General features: G+C 39.4%; 1 protein-coding gene and 2 pseudogenes across 1 annotated transcript; 1 reads left to right on the forward strand and 2 right to left on the reverse strand.

Annotated features, from left to right (window-relative positions):
• The first annotated feature begins 314 nt into the window (after nt 1–314).
• Nucleotides 315–6,873, forward strand: LOC122914032 (olfactory receptor 8B3-like). The gene is made up of 2 exons (XM_044260676.1): nt 315–331; nt 5,940–6,873. The coding sequence occupies exons 1-2, from the start codon at nt 315–317 to the stop codon at nt 6,871–6,873; spliced, it is 951 nt and encodes a 316-aa protein (XP_044116611.1).
• Nucleotides 6,874–6,968: 95 nt separating this feature from the next.
• LOC122913459 lies at nt 6,969–8,175 on the reverse strand (annotated as a pseudogene).
• Nucleotides 8,176–15,416: 7,241 nt separating this feature from the next.
• LOC122914033 lies at nt 15,417–16,469 on the reverse strand (annotated as a pseudogene).
• Between the last annotated feature and the right edge of the window lie 6,375 nt (nt 16,470–22,844).

Here is a 22,844-nt window from a genome sequence, read left to right on the forward strand (position 1 = left end):
CACCAAGGTGCCCCTTTAAACATGTACCTTTAAACATGAAAATCTTACCCAGTGTGAAGTTTTACTTTCTGAGGAAAAGACTCTCATGTTCCTCAGTGAGTAGAATGTGGGGCATTGAAGGGGCTGGGGAGCCTCTGTCTCTGACCTAAAGTTAAATTAGCCCACTTGAATATTAATATAAAGATGTGCAGGGTGTTACAATTGCCCTTAATGTGTTTTAGTTTTTCTGCTCTGTCACATCAGTAAGTTCTTATATTTCAATGGAAAATAAAGTGAGATAAAGAGGAGAGAAGTTTAGTTTCATTTCCTTGTTGATGAAACTGATGCTCAGGTGTTTTCATGGTTTGTCACAGATTACAACTTGTAACTGGTAGAGCTGAGACTAGGACTTGGTGTTTTGATTCTACATATACCAGCTTACTATTTTTATTATTATTGTTAATGTGCTGTACTTTTAAATATCCATGAAACATGAAAATGGTTTCCATGAATAAAAAGTCTCAGAACACAAATGAAAGCAACATGCTAATCTAAGCAAATTGTCGAGAGAGTATCTTTCCCACTTTATATTCGGAAGCTCTGTTGCCTAATTTAGAATGTGTGAGTATATTCTTATTTTATATTGGTCTCCGCAATATGTGGAAACACATCAGGGTAGAATATAATAATCACTGGATGTGGTGAAAAAATAATGAATAATGTTTTTCTGAAAATAAATAAATTGGAAAAAAAAGAATATAATAATCATTTCCACGTTCTCCTCATCCTTCTTCTGGCTGGACGTGGAACACCATGAGGGCCCACTTAAGAGATGAAGCTGTGAACAAGAGCTGGGACATGATTGTATCAGTATTGTGGTGGAGAATGGGAGGACTAGGGGCACACAGAGGGCTCTGGGGCCCGGAATACTCTGTTTATAGGTCTGTAAGTTCATTGTAAGCTGTTCAGTTTATAATAATGGTTGAAGTGTATATTTTGTAGACTTTGATGTATGTATGTATGCTAACTGCTAACTATCATGATAAATTATGGCTGAAAAACTTGGATTCTACCTGGATTTAAATTACATATTTAAGGAATCAATAAGCCAAGACTCAGAAGAAAGGCTCAGGTGAAGGGAACAGCCTTCCAAGTACAGAGCAGAATGGCTCACACAGAAAAAACCAGAACTAGAGTAGTGTGGAGTAATGTAAAATAGTCTGGGGCAGAGACAGTGCTTTTACTACACTCAATGAAGACCTTCCACCAGGTTCTGCAAGAGGAGCCAACTCCATTGAGAACCCCATTCTATAGGTCTCTTATAGGTTGTATGTTGTTACGTTTAGGTTAAGGTAAAGAGGAGATGGTTCTTCTACATACTATGTAATTTCATTTTCTTAACCCTTTCTCTATTCTTGATAAAGTCTTAAAAAACTTCTCTAGGTATACATTTGACAATGGTGTGATGATTATAATTTGAGAATATAGAAAAGATGGAAATATTTAGGCATAGAGAAAGTACTGCTTCAATCCCCAGAGTTAGTATAAAGCATAATGATTGAAACAGACCCAGATACCAAATGCATAATTCAAGTTGAGAGGTGACTCAGCAGTCAGTAAATTTGCATTGAGTCCAGAATATTGGGTTAGAGGGTTTTATATCTCACCTGCCTAGATCAGCACTGTTCTGTAAATTGGTGTAGACCGGAGTCTGAAGGTCGAAGTCAGGTTAGCCCAGTTAAGTAAACTGGAGAGAGGACAAGCAGTTGACTCTGTGTGTGTGTGTGTGTGTGCTTGTGTACTCATTATGTAATTATTCTGGGTTTTATCTTTGTATAAATTGGTCACAGTGTTGGGACGTTGACATGATTTGGAAATTTTTCAGCCTTTTTTTCTTTGAATAGGTTTTCTGGTTCTTTTGAACTCTCTTCTCCTAATGGAGTTGCTGAAATACATATATTGATTCACTTGGTAGCATCCCATAAGTCTTTCAGGATTTCTTCAGTATTTTTTGTTCTTTTTCATTTTGCCCTTCTGTCAGAATAACTTACAGTGACTTTTTTACATTTAATAAACATATACAATTTTTATTTAATAAGTATACATCAATTAAGCTTGAGGAAACACAAGAATTTTAGAACATCGTATAAGATAATGTATCTGGGTTACTTAAAACATGCTTCATAGGGAAGTTCTATATGACCCTGCAATTGCACTCCTGGGTATTTACCCCAAAGATACAGATGTAGTGAAAAGAAGGGTCATCTGTACCCCAGTGTTTATAGCAGCAATGGCCACGGTCGCCAGACTATGGAAAGAACAAGATGCCCTTCAACGGACTAATGGATAAGGAAGATGTGGTCCATATACACTATGGAGTATTATGCCTCCATCAGAAAGGATGAATATCCAACTTTTGTAGCAACATGGATGGGACTGGAAGAGATGATGCTGAGTGAAATAAGTCAAGCAGAGAGAGTCAATTATCATATGGTTTCACTTATTTGTGGAGCATAACAAATAGCACGGAGGACATGGGGACTTAGAGAGGAGAAGGGAGTTGGGGGAAATTGGAAGGGGAGGTGAACCATGAGAGACTATGGACTCTGAAAAACAATCTGAGGGGTTTGAAGTGGCGGGGGTGGTGGGAGGTTGGGGTACCAGGTGGTGGGTATTATAGAGGGTACGGATTGCATGGAGCACTGGGTGTGGTGAAAAAATAATGAATACTGGTATGCTGAAAATAAATAAATTTAATTTTTAAAAAAACATGCTTCATGTAAGTCATCCCTGAATCATAGCTGTGGCACTTTCTCTCTTTATCATCATCATCCAGAACATCAAGAAATGTATCATCAAACTATTTTCACCTAGACACCTGGTATTCCTAGATTCATCATCAGAATAGTTCCCAAACTAGCTGTGCACTATTTCCATCTGATTTTCACAAAGTATCCAGATTTTTTTTAAACTTTACTTTTTCAGTGTTCCAAGATTCATTTTTTATGTATCACACCCAGTGCTCCATGCAATATGTGCCCTCCTTAATACCCACCACCAGGCGCATCCAACTCTCCAACCTCCTCCTCTCCAAAACCCTCAGTTTCTTTCTCAGAGTCCACAGTCTCTCATTGTTCCTCTCCTCTCCCAAATTCCCCCAACTCCCTTCTCCTCTCCTTGTCCCAGTGTCCTCCGTGTTATTCCTTATGCTTCACAAGTAAGTGAACCATATGATAATTGACCGTCTCTGGTTGACTTACTTCACTCAGCATAATCTCTTCCAGTCCCATCCATGTTGATACAAAAGTTGGGCATTCATCCTTTCTGATGGAGGCATAATATTCCATTGCATATATGGACCATATCTTCTTTCTACAGAGATGTTTAATCAAATTCACGATCCTGTCTTTTCTTCAATCTCCTTTGCTCTTGAGCTCCTCTGCTGAATTTTTTAGTTCAGATATTGTATTTCTCAGCTCCATGATTTCTGTTTAATACTTTCAGGTTTTCTGTATCTGTGTTGTAATTTTCTCTTGGTTTGTGTATTGTTCTCTGACTCCAGTGAGCATCTTAGGACAGTCATTTCAATTCTCTGTCAGGTAAATCACATACTTTCATTTCATTAGTGTCAGTTTGTGGAGATAGCTCTTACTCCTTTTTGGAAAGTATTTCAACTTGTCTTCATTTTCATTGATTCTCTACACTGGTGTCTGCACATTAGACAAAACACTCATCTGTCCTGACATTCAGGGACTGGCCTTGGACTAGAGAAGGTATCACCAACAAGCCTGGCCAGAGACTTTGGAGGCCTCTCAATTTTGTGCAGTCTAACCCTCTTTCTTTGGTATTAGTTGCAGTGCCCCCACTCCTCCCCATGCTCCCCCCCCACCCCTGTCTTCATCGGTTGTGTCTGTGCTCTAAAACAAACAGGACTGAAGTCAATCCCTCAGGCAGCACACAGGTAAGTTGTATTGCTTGCTGGATGCATAGGGCACATTTTTTTTTCCTCACCAGAGAGAAGCTGCAAAAAAGAGCTTTTCAATCACTTCCTCTAGGCTGAGCCAGGGGAAGGAGCTCTGGTGGCTTCCAGCCCACACACCATCTCTTTGTCTCTCTCCCCAGGCAGGTGAAGTATGCTGTGTCCTATATCCCCTCTACTTTCTGACACAGACTATCTAGAAGCCAGTCTTCTAGGCACATGTTTTAAAAGTTGGGGCATTGTACAGATGGTGCAATTCTTTCCCTCCCCAGGGAAAATCCATGAACTGGCTTCAAATTGTTCCAATTTGAAGTTACGGTGCAAGTATAACTGTTAAAAAAAAAAAAAAAAGGATATCTAGAATTTCCCTAAAATGTTAGGGAATGTGTCTACATTCATTGTTTAACTGGGATCAGGCCTACTTAACCACTGTCTGGATTTTTTAGAACAAGAATATATGTATGGGAATAATTTTTGAATCAGTGTGTCCATGGAGAGTAGGATATTCTAGAGCTTCCTCTTCTGTCGTGTTGCTGACCTGGAAATGGGAATTTATTTTTGGCTCCTCTTGGGGGATGTCTGATCCCTCCAGTGGAGTGTAACCTTGACTAAAATTTTGAGCACCAAAGGAACTAGAGACACATTATGGTCCTCTGTGAAAATGCAATCCTCTCAAGACCCTATTACTCCAGAAACCACTGCCTGCATAAGAAACATAGCAAGCTTCTGCCTTGTTTATAATTGAGGACATGATATCATTGCCCCCACCTTAAGTTTTCTGTGATTTACCAAGTGCAAAATGATCATAATAAAGACTGTTTATTTTGGTCTGCTGCTTAAGACAACTCATAGTCAGAAATTATTGTCTGTGGTTCAGAAGGAATTCCAGGGCTCATCAGAAATTAAGTGTGGGTTGTGTCCTCATAGAATCGAAGGAAGCAAAGCCACAGAGATTAAATCTGCCCTTTCAGGAGCACAGGGGTAATACCGGTAAGGAAGGACCAAGGTGTTCTTGCCTAAGGAGGGTGAGCTTCTGAATTCCATTTATACTCATGTCTTTTGCTTTATTTTTTAAAAGATTTTATTTATTTATTTGAGAGAAGCAGTGTTTGAGAGAGCAGTAGCAGAGAGAAAGGGAGATGAAGACTCCTTGCTGAGCAGGGAGCTGGATGTGGAGTTTCATCCCAGAACCCTGGAATCATGACCTGAGCTGAAGGTAAACGCTCAACTGACTGAGCCACCCAGGTGTGCCTATTCATGTCTTTCTTTTATGATGAAAGTCTAGGAATCAAAGATGCCAATTACTTTCCAGTTCATTGCAGTCCTTAGACTCACATGAAATAGGTAGAAGGTCCTGTTTAGGGGAGGGTGATGGAGCAAGGAAGGTTTAGAAACATTATTAGGTTTCAAGGATGCAATATATTGGTCAGTTCCATTGATGGAACTCTCACTCTTCTACATCCATTCTTTTTACCCTGTACATGGGGCAGAAACTTGAACTCTCCTAGACTCTGGTTCTTAATTTTTGGATTAGACAGTGTTCTTCATTCCCACCACATGAATTCCAATACCCCTGAAAGCCAGCACCCATTTGGTGAGGTTACTGCCTCCATTTTCCTGGTTAGGGGAGGGTTTATGTGTTCAAAGAATTGAAATGAGAGAAGGCAATTCCCTTCTGGCCCAATCTTCTCCCTAACCTTTGGTTTTGACAGCAGTCCTGTTGGCATATGGAAGCATTGGCCTTCATTTTGTAGGCCAAGTTTTAGTGCTCTTTGTTTTACAGCTTATAGAGTGTCTAATAAGAAAATGTCCATGTCACTAGATTTATGATAATGACAAAGCAGATTCTGTGGGTCCAGTCTGGGGTAGACTCAAATATTCCCAGTACAAACCCAACTTCTGTGAGAGGAGATATGGTGGATAATGTTAATTGTTCTCCATGTAACTTTTTCTCCTGTGTTCACAGATCCCCTTAGAGAAGAATGCCTGCTGAAAATGCTTCCTTTGTGACTGAATTTATTCTTATGGGGCTAACAGACTTACCATATCTCAAGCTCCCCCTGTTCTTCCTGTTTCTACTCATGTATGTGGTCACTGTGTTGGGAAATTTGGGCTTGATAACTCTAATCCTGCTGAATTCACACCTACACACCCCCATGTACTTTTTCCTGTTGAATCTGTCCTTCATAGACCTCTGTTATTCTTCTGTGTTTACACCCAAAATGCTGATTAACTTCACATCAAAGAAGAATATTATCTCCTACAGGGGATGCATGACCCAGCTTTTCTTTTTCTGTGGTTTTGGTATTTCTGAATGTTATATGCTGACATCAATGGCCTATGATCGCTATGTGGCCATCTGTAACCCACTTTTATATAATGTTGCCATGTCCCCTAAAGTGTGTTCCATGCTTATGCTTGGTTCATATTTGATGGCGTTTTTCGGTGCCATGGCTAACACAGGATGTGTGCTGAGACTGACCTTCTGTGATGCAAACACCGTCAACCATTATTTTTGTGACATTCTCCCTCTGCTCCAGCTCTCCTGCAGCAGCACGTATTTGAATGAGCTGGTTATTTTCATTTCGGTGGGCACAGATATCATTGTGCCCAGTGTCACCATCTTTGTCTCTTATGGTTTCATTCTGTCCAGCATCCTGCACATCAGCTCCCCTGAGGGCAGGTCCAAAACCTTCAGCACCTGCAGTTCCCACATATTTGCTGTTTCTCTCTATTTTGGATCTGGTGCATTTGTGTATCTTCAACCATCTTCTTTTGGGTCGATGGGTGAGGGAAAAATCTCTTCTGTCTTTTATACCAATGTGGTTCCCTTGATGAACCCCTTCATTTACAGCTTGAGGAACAAAGATGTTAAACTTGCTCTGAGAAAAACCCGAAGTGGGAGAACATTTTGATCAGAATCACTGTTCCTGGGTACAGTAACAGGACTGGTATATTTGATTTCTTTTGTCAGAAAGTTTAGTGGGAGTGTTCATATCCTGTATCTTTGTTACCACCATGAAGGAAATTTGATTTTCCTGTCAGTTTGTTTACAATGTTTTTTGGTGGATACAGTGACAAGGTAGGACTCCCCAAGTCCCTCCTCTGCTTCAGGGATTATAGAATGGAAACTGTGTAGAGGTGTGGAAATTCTCAGTGTGTTAGGGTATGTGCCCCCACCAGCTGAGAGCCTCTTTCTTCTTGTTCTGTCTAGGGCTACTGGCCCAGTAGACTCTAATTCCTTGAGAGTCATATAGCGCATATAGTTCACCAACATGTTGCTATAGCCAAATTCATTACCATACTTGAATATGAACTTGACTAAGTGGTCATTGAGGACAACCCCAGTCCCAGGATCAAAGGCGGAAGATTGGGTGTCATTTTTAACGTTGCAAGTGACTATCTGATCCTCAGTGAAGCCCAGGATGCCCTTGAGGGGGTCCTCTGATGCCTGCTTCACTGGCTTCTTGATGTTATAGTACTCAGCAGCTTTCTCCAGGCAGCTCAGATCCACAACTGACACACTTTGGGGTGGTGACATGGAAGGCCATGCCAGTGTGCTCCCTATTCAGCTCAGGGATGACCATGCCTACAACCTTGGTGGCATCAGTATATGAGCAGAAATAATGTTCTAGGAAGCCTCTCAGCTATCATGCCACAGTTTCCCAGCCGGGCCTGGCAGGGTCTTCTTGGTGGCAGTTATGGCATGGACTATAGTCATGAGTCCCTCCACAATACCAACGTTGTCATGGATGACCCTGGCCAGAGAGGCCAAGCAGCTGGTTCTGCAGGAGGCATTGCTGACAATCTTGAGAAAGTTTTCATACTTCTCATGGTTCACACCCATCCCAAACTTCAGGGCATCAGTAGAATGGGTAGAGATGCTGATCTTCTTGGCCCCAGCTTCAAGTAAGGCTCAGCCTTCTGCCTTGGACTCCACAGCATACTCAGCAGCAGCATCACCCCGTTTGATGTTGATGGGATCTTGGTCCTGGAAGATGGAGGTTTGCTCTGCATTGATGACAAGTTACCTGCTTTTTGCCTTGACTGTGCCTTTGAGTTTGCCATGGATGGAATCATACTGGAACATGTATGTTCCAGTTGAGGTCAATGAAGTTGTCCTTGACAGCAACAGCTGTCACTTTCTCACAGTTAAAAGCAGCCCTGGTGACCAGGTGCCCAATACCACCAAATATACTTACTCCAACCTTTACCATCTTGTCTTTGGGATGGTGCTATCACTGCACCAGGAGATGTGGCTGTGTGTTAGACAGGGAGGAGCAGAGAGCCCAGCTTGTTTCCAATTTCTTTTTTTTTTAATTTAATTTAATTTATCCATTTGAGAAAGAGAGATAGTGAGAGAGAGCATGAGAAGGGAGAAGGGCAGAGGGAGAAGCAGGCTCCCCATGGAGCTGGGAGCCTGATGTGGGACTCAATTCCTGGAATCGAGGATCATGACCTAAGCAGAAGGCAGTTGCTTAACCAACTAAGCCACCCAGGTGCTCCTGTTTCCAATTTGTTGATTTAAGATCTTCCTCCCTCATCATTTTCACAATGTCTTTTCCTTTTTACCTCTTTAACCATTTATAAATAACATAATGAATAAATTTATGTTTTTTTAATTTTTTGTTTCTTTTCAGCATAACAGTATTCATTGTTTTTTGCACCACACCCAGTGCTCCATGCAATCCGTGCCCTCTCCAATACCCACCACCTGGTTCCCCCAACCTCCCACCCCCGGGCCCTTCAAAATTTTTACTTTGTCATGGAATTTGCGTTTTTTTTCTCTTGGGGAGGATTAACAGTTCTGTAAATCTGAGATTGTCCCTTATGGTTTGTCTCCCTCTCTGGTTTCATCTTGTTTCATTTTTTTCCTTCCCTTCCCCTATGATATTCTGTCTTGTTTCTCCAATTCCTCATATCAGTGAGATGATAAGATAATTGTCTTTTTCTGATTGACTTATTTCACTTAGCATAATACTCTCTAGTTCCATCTATGTCATTGCAAATGGCAAGATCTCATTTTTTGATGGCTGCATAATAGTCCATTGTAATATACACCACATCTTCTCTATCCATTCATCTGTCGATGGACAAATAGGTTCTTCTCATAGTTTGGCTATTGTGGACATTGCTGCTATAAACACTGGAGTGCACTTGCCCCTTCAGATCACTACATTTGTATCTTTAGGGTAAACACTCAATAGAGCAATTGCTGGGTCATATTTTCAACTTTTACAGGAACCTCTGTACCGTTTTCCAGAGTGGTTGCACTAGCTTGCAATGAGTAAATACTCAATAGAGCAATTGCTGGATCATATTTTCAACTTTTTCAGGAACCTCCGTACTATTTTCCAGAGTGGTTGCACTAGCTTGCATTCCCATTTTGGGAGGTTTTTGATCACTGATTCAATCTCGTTATTAGATATCGGTCTATTCAGGTTGTCGATTTCTTCCTGGTTCAATTTTGGTAGTTTATAATTTTCCAGGAATGCATCCATTTCATCTAGGTTGCTAAGCTTATTGGCATATAACTGTTCATAATAACTTCTGATGATTGTTTCTACTTCCTTGGTTTTAGTTGTGACCTCTCCCTTTTCATTCATAATTTTATGAATTTGGGCTTTCTCTCTTTTCTTTTGGACTAGTGTAGCCAGTGGCTTATCGATCTTATTGATTCTTTCAAAAAACCAGCTTCTAGTTTCATTGATACGTTCTACTGTATCTCTGGTTTCTCCCTCATTGATCTCAGCTCTAATCTTGATGATTTCCCTACTTATGTGTGGGGTTGGTTTGATTTGTTGTTGATCCTCCAGTTCTTTAAGGTGTAGAGACAGCTGGTGTGTTCTGGATTTTTCAATTTTTTTGAGCGAGGCTTGGATGGCTATATATTTTCCCCTTAGGACTGCCTTTGCTGTATCCCATAGGTTTTGGACCGAAGTGTCTTCATTCTCAGTGGTTTCCATGAATTGTTTCAGTTCTTCTTTGATCTCCTGGTTGATCCAAGCATTCTTAAGCAAGGTGGTCTTTAGCTTCCAGGTGTTTGAGTTCCTTTGGAACTTTTCCTTGTGATTGAGCTCCAGTTTCAAAGCATTGTGATCTGAGAATATGCAGGGAATAATCTAAGTCTTTTGGTATCGGTTGAGTCCTGATTTGTGACCCAGTATGTGGTCTATTCTGGAGAAGGTTCCATGTGCACTTGAGAAGAATGAGTATTCTGTTGTTTTAGGGTGGAATGTTCTGTATATATCTATGAGGTCCATCTGTTCCAATGTGTCATTCAATGCTCTTGTTTCTTTATTGATTTTCTGCTTCGATGATTTGTCTATTTCTGAGAGAGGCATGTTAAGATCTCCTACGATTAGTGTATTCATATCAATATGACTCTTTATCTTGATTAACAGTTTTCTTAAGTAATTGGCTGCTATTTTCAGCATATTTTATTTATTTTTTTAAATTTATTTTTTATTTATTTTCAGCATAACAGTATTCATTTTCTTTGTTTTTGGTTTTTTTTGTTTGTTTGTTTTCCAATTTATTTATTTTCAGAAAAACAATATTCATTATTTTTTCACCACACCCAGTGCTCCATGCAATCCGTGCCCTCTATAATACCCACCGCCTGGCCCCAACGTCCCATCCCCCGCCCCTTCAAAACCCTCAGATTGTTTTTCAGAGTCCATAGTCTCTCATGGTTCACCTCCCCTTCCAATTTCCCCCAACTCCCTTCTCCTCTATAACTCCCCATGTCCTCCATGCTATTTGTTATGCTCTACAACAGTATACAACAGTATAAGAGGGTTCTCCTTTCCCACATCCTCTCCAACACATGTTGTTTCCTGTCTTGCTAATTTTGGCCATTCTAACTTGTGTAAGATGATATCTCAATGTAGTTTTAATTTGAATCTCCCTGATGGCTAGTGATGATGAACATTTTTTCATGTGTCTGATAGCCATTTGTATGTCTTTATTGGAGAAGTGTCTGTCCATATCTTCTGCCCATTTTTTGATATGATTGTCTGTTTTGTGTGTGTTGAGTTTGAGGAGTTCATTATAGATCCTGGATATCAACCTTTTGTCTGTACTGTCATTTGCAAATATCTTCTCCCATTCCGTGGGTTGCCTCTTTGTTTTCTTGACTGTTTCCTTTGCTGTGAAGAAGCTTTTGATTTTGATGAAGTCCCAAAAGTTCATCTTCACTTTTGTTTCCTTTGCCTTTGGAGACATATCTTGAAAGAAGTTGCTGTGGCTGATATCGAGGAGATTACTGCCTATGTTCTGCTCTAGGATTCTGATGGATTCCTGTCTCACATTGAGGTCTTTTCTCCATTTTGAGTTTATCTTTGTGTATGGTGTAAGAGAATGGTTGAGTTTCATTCTTCTACATGTAGCTGCCCAGTTTTCTCAGCACCATTCCTGAACTTCATCAAATCTATCTATGAAAGACCCACAACATATATCATCCTCAATGGGAAAAAGCTTCCGTCTTTCCTGTTGAGATCAGGAACACGACAAGGATGCCCACTCTCACCACTCTTGTTCAACATAGTATTAGAAGTCCTAGCAACAGCATAATCTCTTCCAGTCCCGTCCATGTTGCTACAAAAGTTGGGTATTCATCCTTTCTGATGGAGGCATAATACTCCATAGTGTATATGGACCACATTTTCCTTATCCATTCATCCGTTGAAGGGCATCTTGGTTCTTTCCATAGTTTGGCAACCGTGGCCATTGCTGCTATAAACATTGGGGTACAGATGGCCCTTCTTCTCACGACATCTGTGTCTTTGGGGTAAATACCCAGGAGTGCAATTGCAGGGTCATAGGGAAGCTCTATTTTTAATTTCTTGAGGAATCTCCACACAGTTCTCCAAAGAGGCTGCACCAACTTGCATTCCCACCAACAGTGGAAGAGGGTTCCCCTTTCTCCACATCCTCTCCAACACATGGTGTTTCCTGTTTTGTTAATTTTGGCCATTCTAACTCGTGTAAGGTGATATCTCAATGTGGTTTTAATTTGAATGTCCCTGAGGGCTAATGATGATGAACATTTTTTCATGTGTCTGATAGCCATTTGTATGTCTTGATTGGAGAAGTGTCTGTTCATATCTTCTGCCCATTTTTTGATGTGTTTGCCTGTTTCGTGTGGGTTGAGTTTGAGGAGTTCATTATAGATCCTGGATATCAACCTTTTGTCTGTACTGTCATTTGCAAATATCTTTTCCCATTCTGTGGGTTGCTTCTTTGTTTTTTTGACTGTTTCCTTTGCTGTGCAGAGGTTGGGGGTACCAGGTGGTTGGTATTATAAAGGGCACGGCTTGCATGGAGCACTGGGTGTGGTGAAAAAATAATGAATACTGTTTTTATGAAAGTAAATAAATTGGAAAAAAATTAAAAAATGAATTTAAGGACAAAAAAAAGGAAGATGAAAACAGTTGTTTGAACCCCACTTTGAAAACCATGCATTGGTGTTTGAGAGATTTTAAGATTTGATTTTACCAAAGTACATGTCAGTCAAAAAAAGAAATTTCCCTAAGACTCTGTAGATTCTTGGACTTTCAATAGAAATTATATTAAATTAGGGTTGCTGGGAGAGGGTGGTAGGGAGAGGGTGGTTGGGTTATGAACATTGGGGAGGGTATGTTCTATGGTGAGTGCTGTGAAGTGTGTAAACCTGATGATTCACAGACCTGTACCCCTGGGGCTAACAATACATTATATGTTAATAAAAAATAAAATAAATAAATTTTAAAAAATTTAAAATACAAACAAACAAAAAAAAAGAAGTCCTAGCAACAGCAATCAGACAACAAAGGGAAATAAGAGAGTTATTGGCAATGAAGAAGTCAAACTCTCTCTCTTTGCAGATGACATGATTCTTTATATGGAGAACCCAAAAGACTCCACCCCCATACTACTAGAACTCATACAGCAATTCAGCAATGTGGCAGGATACAAAGTCAATGTACAGAAATCAGTGGCTTTCTTATACACTGACAATGAAAATACAGAAATGGAAATTAGAGAATCGATTCCATTTACTATAGCACCAAGAACCATAAGATACCTGGGAATAAACCTAACCAAAGAGGTAAAGGATCTGTACTTGAGGAACTACAGAACACTCATGAAAGAAATTGAAGAAGACACAAATAGATGGAAGACCATTCCATGCTCTTGGATCGGAAGAATAAACATTGTTAAAATGTCTATACTGCCTAGAGCAATCTATACTTTTAATGCTATTCCGATCAAAATTCCACTGGTATTCTTCAAAGAGCTGGAGCAAATAATCCAAAAATTTGTATGGAATCAGAAGAGACCCCGAATCACTAAGGAAATGTTAAAAAACAAAAATAAAACTGATTTACCTGATTTCAAGCTTTACTACAAAGCTGTGATCACCAAGACAGCATGGTACTGGTATAAAAACAGACACATAGACCAGTGGAACAGAGTAGAGAGCCCAGATATGGACCCTCAACTCTCTGGTCAAATAATCTTTGACAAAACAGGAAAAAATATACAGTGGAAAAAAGACAGTCTCTTCAATAAAAGATATTATTATTTTGGAGCATCTGGGTGGCTCGGTGGGTTAAAGCCTCTGCCTTTGGCTCAGGTCATGATCCCAGGGTTCTGGGATCGAGCCCCGCATTGGGCTCTCTGCTCAACAGGAAGCCTGCTTTCTCCCCCCTCTCTCTGCCTGCCTCTCTGCCTACTTTTGATCTCTGTCTGTCAAATAAATAAATAAAATCTTTTAAAAAATGTCAAAACTCAGAAATGAAGATGTGGATATTATAACCATTTCTGTTGAAATAAGAAAGATTATAAGGGAGTACTACGAACAGTTATATGTCAACAAATTGTATAACATAGAGAAATGCATAAATTCCTGGAAATTCAAAGCCTACCATGACTAAATCATGAAGAAATAGAAAACCTGAATAGACTTATGACTAGTAAGGACATTGAATCAATAACTATAAATCTCCCAGTAAATAAAGTTTTTGACCTCATGATTTCACTGGTCAATCCTACCAAACATTTAAGGAATAATTAACATCAGTTTTTCTCAAGCTTTTTCATAAATGTAAAAGTATGGCACAGTTCCTAGCTCAGGCTTTGAGGCCATCATTACCCCAATACCAAAGGCAGACAGAGGCACTACAAGAATTGACATCTATAGACCAATACCCTTAATGAATATTAATGCAAATATCCTCAACAAAATGCTAGCATATGAAATACAGCAGCATGTTAAATGGATTATAAAAAGTGAGATTATACCTGGAATGCAAAGGTAGGTCAACATATGAAACTGATCGAAGTAACATACCACATAAATAAAATGAAGGAAACACACACACACACACACACACTCATGCCAATTGATTAAGAAAAAGAGCTGGACCAAATTCGACATCCTTTCATGATAAAAATTTCAACAGGATAAGACTAGAAGGAAACTACCTCAAAAGAATAAAAGCTGTGCTTGAAATCTGGGAGCTCTTTCTCAAAGTTCAGGGTTGGGGAAGGACACTCACTCTCACAGCCTCTATTCAACACAGCACTAGAATTTCTAGTCAGGACATTAGACAAGAATTAGAAATAAATAAATTTTCAACTTGGAAAGGAAGAAGAAAAAACACCTCTCTTCTCAAGGGTTAGGATCTTATATGTAGAATATTCTAAAGAGTCAACAAAAATTAAGACCACAAAGGAACTTAGGAAAGTAGCAGGATACAAAGTCAACACACAAAGATTAGATGCCTTTAAATGAACACTGAAAATGAACAATCCTTAAGGGAAATTAAGAAAAAAAAAAACAGTTCCATTTATAGCAGCATCATATAGAATTAAATACTTAACCAAGGAGATAAAAGACTTGTAAAATGAAAGTGAAAAAACATTGCTGAAAGAAAATACAGAAGACATAAATAAATGGAAGCATACTCTATGATCATGGATTGGAAGACTTAACTACTGTTAAGATGTTGATACTACCCAGAGTGATCTACAGACTCAATACAATCCAAATCAAAATTCTAATGACTCAGCATAATCTCTTCCAGATTATGCTGAGTGAAATAAGCAGAGAGAGTCAACTATCATATGGTTTCACTTATCTGTGGAGCATAACAAATATCATGAAGGACAAGGAGTGTTATAGAGGAGAAGGGAGTTGGGGTAAATTGGAAGGGGAGGTGAATCATGAGAGACTATGGACTCTGAAAAACAATCTGAGGGTTTGAAGTGGCGGGGGGGTGGGAGGTTGGGGTACCAGGTGGTGGGTATTATAGAGGGCACGGCTTGCATGGAGCACTGGGTGTGGAGAAAAAATAATGAATAATGTTTTTCTGAAAATAAATTGAAAATAAATAAATAAATAAATAAAATATGCTGAAAATAAATAAAAAATACATTTAAAAAAAATCCTGCCAGAAAGACTTTGGAAAGGTAAGGAAAAGGAAAAAGAATAGGAAGAAGAGGATAAGGAAAAGCAGAAAGTGGAGAAAAAGACATAACAGAGGAGAGATAGATAGTTCTTCTCAGTTTGAAAATCTTTTCAGGGTTTTCCTCAGAGTAAGTTTGATATCTTCGTTCCTGAGACTATAAGTGAAAAGGTTGAGCATAGGTACCACATTTGTGTAAAACACTGAGAAAAATTTCCCTTGGCCCACAGACCCAGTGGATGGTGGTTTGACGCTAAGTGAGCAACCCAAATCCATAGAATAGACCAACAGTTACTAGGTGGGAGCCACAGGCACTAAAGGCTTTGGACAAACTCTGAGATGCAGAGATGTGAATGATATTAGAAAGAATCAAAATATAAGAAATACAAATAATGAGGCTAGATATAATGACAACTGTGCCCACAATAACAGAAATCACAAACTCACTGGCATAGGTGTTGCTGCAGGAGAGCTGGAGGAGAGGGAAGATGTCACACATGTAATGGTTGATGATACTGGAATCACAAAAGATCAGCCTAAACATGCACCTCGTGTGGACCATGGCACCAGCAAACCCCATCACATATGAACCAGATATCAGCAGAGAACAGACCTGAGAAGACATGGTAGGTAACTGTGTACAGCAGGAGTTTACAGAGGGCCACATAGCGATCATAGGCCATGGCTGTCAACACTTAGCACTCAGAGTTGACAAAAAAGCAGAAGAAAAATAGCTGAGTCATGCATTCTGTAAAGGAGATGATGTTCTTCTCTGAAATAAAACTTATCAGCATTTTGGGGGTGAAGACAAATGAATAACAGAGATCAATAAAGGAAGATTGAAGAGGAAAAAGTACATGGGGGTGTGAAGGTGAGAATTCAGCTAAATTAAATTAATTAAGCTCAAATTGTCCACCACAGTAACCACATAGGTCACCAAAAACAAAAAAAAATAGAGGTAGCTGGAGTTCGGGTTGGTCTGTTAATCCCATAAGGATAAACTCAGTTACAGAGGAGTCATTCTCCACAGCCATTCACTTCACAGGTATGATCTGCAGGAACAGAGGTAGAAGGTAGCATTAACAATGGACCCTCACTCTTTGTCTCCAGAGGAAGAGACTGATCTGCTGGTTTACTAGCACAGGGTTGTCATGCAAGGAATCCAAGGAACAAGACTTCTGATTATTCCTAATGATTCCTCATTTTCTCTTTTACTCCCACTCATGCAGTTTGTGCAGAAAGAATACTGATCTCAAGACCTCCAATGTCTCTGCATGTCATTTCCTCCCTTCTCCCCAGTTTCCATTCAGGATTACGGGTGACAAGAATAATAAATTAATAAATTGGTAGTGTTACCCTCATTTTCCTTTTCCTGGAGCCCTCACTCTGCTAGGCCTTAAAGCCACTTCTGCTCTACAGTCCTGGGGTGTCAAAGTTTCTGTCAAGAGAGGAGACAGTATACATCAGCACAGCCCTCAGTCTTTGACATGCTAAAAGTGGTATTCTGGAGAACAGGCCATGATCTGTACTTGAGAATTTGCCCAGAAGTCCTCTTCACTTGAAAGGAGGAAAACAACCTTATATAAGCTCCAAAACAATCAGGTAACTGCAATGGGAATCTAGTCCATGACCTGTAGTTCTAAGAAAATTGATTCGTAGCACAGAAAATTATTCTCTCCCTCATTGTTTCCTTCCAAGTTAAATGAGTCCACAGAGGGTAGAAATTATTGAACCCATATTCATATCCTGTGTTACAGGCCCAACACTGGATCCTTTGAGACTCAATGTTTTGCTCAGTTTATAATTTCACAGTAGGAATTCCTAATCCCCAGTGCAGAGGAATGAGTGCCTCCCTTTGTCACTTCCTTCTTCACCCCCTGGAGTCTATGCACAGTTCTAAGAGGAAAGTCTGGGGCACAGTCACTTGCCATTTCTAGCACTTACCTGAAGTCTCTGGGATTGCGTTAGTAAAACAGTAAATCATAGCTTTAGCATTGTCCATGCTTGTGGATTTCACATCTATAAAGGGATGTTTTAGCAAAGTGGTTAGAGAGTGGGAGTGTTACAGATGCCTGGGTGGCTCAATTGGTTAAGCAACTGCCTACAACTCAGGTCATGATCCTGGAGTCTTAGGAAGAGTCCCACATCGGGCTCCCTGCTCAACAGGGAGTCTGCCTCTCCCTCTAACCTTTTCCCTTCTCATACTCTCTCTCTCTCTCTCAAATAAATAAATAAAATCTTAAAAAAATAAAGAAGAGGGTGCCTGGGTGGCTCAGTGGTTTAAGCCGCTGCCTTCGGCTCAGGTCATGATCTCGGGGTCCTGGGATCGAGTCCCACATCGGGCTCTCTGCTCAGCGGGGAGCCTGCTTCCTCCTCTCTCTCTGCCTACTTGTGATCTCTCTCTCTGTCAAATAAATAAACAAACAAACAAACAAAAAAATCTTTAAAAAAATAAAGAAGAGTGGGAGTGTTGGAGCTGAGCTTGATGGGTGATGGGTATTAAGGAGGGCACTTTGATATGATGAGCTCAGAGTGTTGTATGCACGTGATGAATCACTGAATTCTACTCCTGAAATCAATAAAGTTTAAATAAAAATTTGAAAATAAAAAATAATAATAAATAAATAAATAAAAACTTAAAAAGAGAGAGAGAGAGGGTGGGCCCTCAAGTCAAATCTGGACTTGAAAATCCTTAATTGTGAGACTGAAGACAGTGATATAACTTCTCTGGCCCTTGTATGTATATTTTCATATCTATCTAATACCAATGTACAGATACAAAATGAGTTTTAAAGGAGAAATTTCATAGGGTTGTTGTGGGGATTAAGGGAGTTAAATCATATAAAGTATCAGAAACATGCCCGACACATAAAAAGAGCCTAAGTGTTAGCATCCCTCCCCTATTTCCAATCCATATTCATTACATCAAGATTTTTCAACCTTGGCACTATTGACATTTTGGACTAGATAACTCTTTTTTTTTTTTTGGGTGGGGGGGGGACTAGATAATTCTTCATTGTGAAGCTGTCCTGTGTATCCTAAGAAGAAAGCATCCCTGGCCTCTACCCATTAGATTCAAGTAGTATCCACCACCACCACGTGTGACAATCAAAATGTTCTCCAGAAACTGGCATATATCCCTTAGGTGGTAAAATCACTCATTTTGAGAAATGCAGATCCGTATGTAGATCCATAGCTACATGTAGGTGGACTTCCATAAATGCCTCTCAAAAAGGTCTATCTTATGTGCCCCAGGCTCAAAGTGCTCAAAACTAAAGTCAGCACATTTTTTACATCATCCAGGGAACTAATCTACAAACTAATCTTAACACAACTTCCTCTCACTGGTCATCTTCATCCAGTCTCCAATTCCTAGAGAATCCAACTCCTTGAAATATTTGGCTTTCCCTCTTACACGGCTTCTATATTCTCTCTTCATCTCTAATTTGGATTACTCTAATAGTTTCTAACCAGTACTCCTACTAAAATAAGAATTTGTAACTTTTTCTACCCTGTACCATCACTGTACAAACATGTACACTCTCTTCTTGCTCTCTATTCCTAATTCCTACTGTTACATCATTGTAATAGTAAAGTAGGTGAGTTAATGTCACTTTTAATCCCTTTTTTGTCATGTTGGTGAGTTTCGAGAAGAAACAGAGACAAGTTGCTTATCTTAGTCTTCCATCTTTAACCAGAGTCCTCCACTGCAATTCTAGGATGAAACCTAGAAGCATACTCAGTCCAGAGGAACCTGGAGTCTGGAATGTAATATTCTAGGTCCTGAGAGTCTTATTCTACACAAAGTAGATGGTGCATGAGGGCTAACACTCCATAAATAGACACTCTTTAGAGATTTTCCTGACTCACTACATTTAATGAACAATTTTTGAGCATCTAGACTGTAAGAAAGAGTGAACACACACAAAATGAGGTACAGGTCTTGACCCAATGATTTCTCAATATAGCCAAGGAAACTGAGATTTGTACCACTCTTAGCTATTGTTAGCTGGTCACTGTGCTAGATTCTCTATTCACCTTCCCTTATGTCCTCCTCATGCCTACCCTCTAAATCAGGCAGGAAGGGGTTCATTGACTGCTCCATGGTCAAGACAGCAAGTGCCAGAGCAACATTTATATTTAAGTGTCTATAAACCCAGAACTGATTTCTTTTACCATTACACTATGCAGAATTATGTGGTATACGTGGAATATTTTGTAGAGGGTGCATTAGGAATCCTTCAAATTAAGTGACAGAAATTCAAGCTGGATCTGTCTAGATAAGCCAGCCTATACCACAAAAGTGTGGAAAGCTGCTAAGCTGAGGATGTACATGGTTCCTTGTATAGCTGTATAGGACTAAGTTATTCATGTGCATGTCTCTCTTCCCACTTTTTGTTCTTCTTGGTTCTATTCAGTTTTTTTTTTTTTATTTCTTTTCAGTGTAACAGTAGTCATTGTTTTTGCACCACATCCAGTGCTCCATGCAATACGTGCCCTCTCTAATACCCACCACCTGGCTCCCCCAACCTCCCAACCCCCGCCCCTTCAAAACCCTCAGGTTGCTTTTCAGAGTCCATGGTCTCTCATGGTTCTATTCAGTTTTAATCTCAGATGAGTTCTCCCCATGTAGCAAAAATAGAACCATCAAAATCCCTACATTTACTCTTACCAACTCAGTAACTCTAGGGAGAAAAGAAAAGTTAAAAAAAAAAAAAAACAGTTATGGTAGAAAAGAGAAGTTAAATGTATACTTCTGACTAAATCACTACTGTCAAGGTTTGGAATGTGCTGATAGGCAAGATAATGTCTCCTAGAGTGAACAAATCAATCCATCAAAATCACATAAAATGTGCTACCTGTAATAGGCAAGGTACAGTCAGAAAAACAAATGGTATAATATGTGCTTCTTATGGAGTATATTTAAAACAAAGAATTGGTTTATTCAGATATTGCAAGGTGGAAAGACAAAAACATTGAAAAATATAAAGACTATTAAACTACATAAAATAGCTACCACACTCATAACTGGTAGAACACATGGAAAGAGGAAGCATGATCAGATTCTAGAATCTCAGATTAGAATTAGTATTAGTGCTTGGAGGAATGGAGGGTTTGAAAGTGCTTGGACGTCTGAAGTAGAGGTTCCCCCAGTGCTGGGTCCAACATGGAGGGAGACCAATGAGAAGGCCAATAAGTGCTTGAGCCTCTCAAGGGGCAGAGACCATGCAATGAAGCAAGGGAGAACAGTGCAGCTGCCCAGGGAGTGTTGTCCAGCTACTGACTATGCATCTAAGGAGGTGCAGAAAGTTAAACACATTTCCATGTGTTTATTGGCCATTTGTGTGCCTTTCTTTGGGACTTTTGGGCTTTCAAATAATTTGCCCATTTATGAAATGGTCTTTTATTATTGAGGTATCTTTTAATTTTTAACTTGTTTTATGTAATGGTTACAACACCTTTATCAGAGACTCAGATATAGGTATGCAAATCTTCTTCAAATCTGTGGCTTGCCTATGAATTTTTTTGGTAAACTGATGCTCTAATATTAATGAAATTTATTTTGTCTTTGTTTTCTTTTTGAGTTTAGTGCTTTCTAGAATATGTCTAAGAAATCTATGTCTACACCAACATACTTTCTTTTGTTTTTTTCCTAGAAGATTTATGTTTAAACTTTACATGTATAGTCTGATCCATTTAAAATTAATCATTGTATATGGTGTGAGGTAGAGATCATTTAATTGTTTTCTCAAGAACAGAATTTCCAGAATCAATTGCTTAAAATATTTTCCTATCCCTATGGATTTACTCTATTGCCTGGTCAAAAATGAATTGATTGTATAAGTAAGGATCTCTTTCTGAACCTTCTGTGCTGTACCATGACTTATTTATCTATCTTTTAAAAAACCGATCTTTCTTCATTATCAAAGCCTAAATTTAAGTGTTAAAATCAGTTAGTGTAAACCTTCTGTGTCATCTAGAGGTCCCCAAGGAGCAGATGCCAAGAAATAATTAGACCTCCAAGGCATTTATCGTGGCAAATAGCTGTGAAGGAAAAAATGGGAGAGAGAGGGAGTCAGTGATAAAGATCTTCAAACTGGGTTGAAACTCTGACACCTAAGAAAGAAGAGAGAGAAGGAAAGGCATGGTAGGAAAATCTCAGACTACAGTGCATTTCCAGAATGTCTCTGTTAGGATGGCTGGAAGTACCTAAACAAAGAATCAAAAGATACCTATCAGAATATACCTATGTTACACTGCTATTGGCCAGCCCCTCTATGACCCATCACACTAAGTCATTGGCTGGGGACATCTCAGAGTGAGCATGGACTCTGCCTGAACACAACAGTGAATCCAAAGGAGTATAAGCTATAGACATCAGTCAACAATGCTTCCCACAGCTGGTTCTCTTGAAGACTTGAGCAGCACCTCCTTATGACTGCCACAGTCCACTCCCACAAACAAATTATACCCCAAAGTTCTTTCTGATTTATTATTGCTATTATATTACATTAATTTTATTAATTAATATATCATTATATATTTATTAATATAATTTATTGATTTAGCAATAAACATTATTGTTGTTATTCAAACAAGATAATCCAATTCAACAAGTATTTCTTGTCCTCCCAATATATCTGACATTCTAAATATACAAATGAGAAAAACATTGAGAAACAGGAAAATTATGGAAACAGTATATATTTTAAATCCTTATTATCTTCTTGGTGAGACAAAGTGCTATGGTCAAAGGTTGAAATCCTAACCCGCAAACATATCAGGATGTGGGGCCTTTTGAAGGTGCTTAGGTCATGACAATGGAGTTCTCATGAGGGTGATTTGTGCCTTATAAAAACAGCTCCAGGGGCGCCTGTGTGGCTCAGTGGGTTAAAGCCTCTGCCTTCAGCTCAGGTCATGATCTCAAGGTCCTGGAATCAAGCCCCGCATGGTAGGGGTGGGGGGGTGGTCTCTGCTCAGCAGGGAGCCTGCTTCCTCCTCTCTCTCTCTGCCTGCCTCTCTGCCTAATTGTGATTTCTGTCTGTCAAATAAATAAATAAAATCTTTAAAAAATAAAAATTAAAATAAAATAAAATAAAAACAGCTCCATATAGATCACTAGTGCCTTCCACTATGTGAGGATATAAGAAGAGGTGTGTGACTTAAATGAGTACCCTCAGTCATTCGTACTGGCATCCTGATCTTGGACTTACAGCCTCCAGAACTGTGAGAAATAAATTTCCATTGTTTATTAGCCACCAACTCTGTAGTATTTTGTTATAACAGTCCAAATGGACTAAGACACAGACTTAAGTAAGCTCACAAAATGTTGCTAGGAATAGTTTATTATCATTAGTATATACCCTTTTTTCATTATAAACATCATTAAAAAGCCTGGGTGGCTCAGTGGGTTAAAGCCTCTGCCTTCGGCT

The sequence above is a fragment of the Neovison vison genome, chromosome 7 (assembly GCF_020171115.1).
Source record: "Neovison vison isolate M4711 chromosome 7, ASM_NN_V1, whole genome shotgun sequence".
Lineage (NCBI taxonomy): Eukaryota > Metazoa > Chordata > Mammalia > Carnivora > Mustelidae > Neogale > Neogale vison.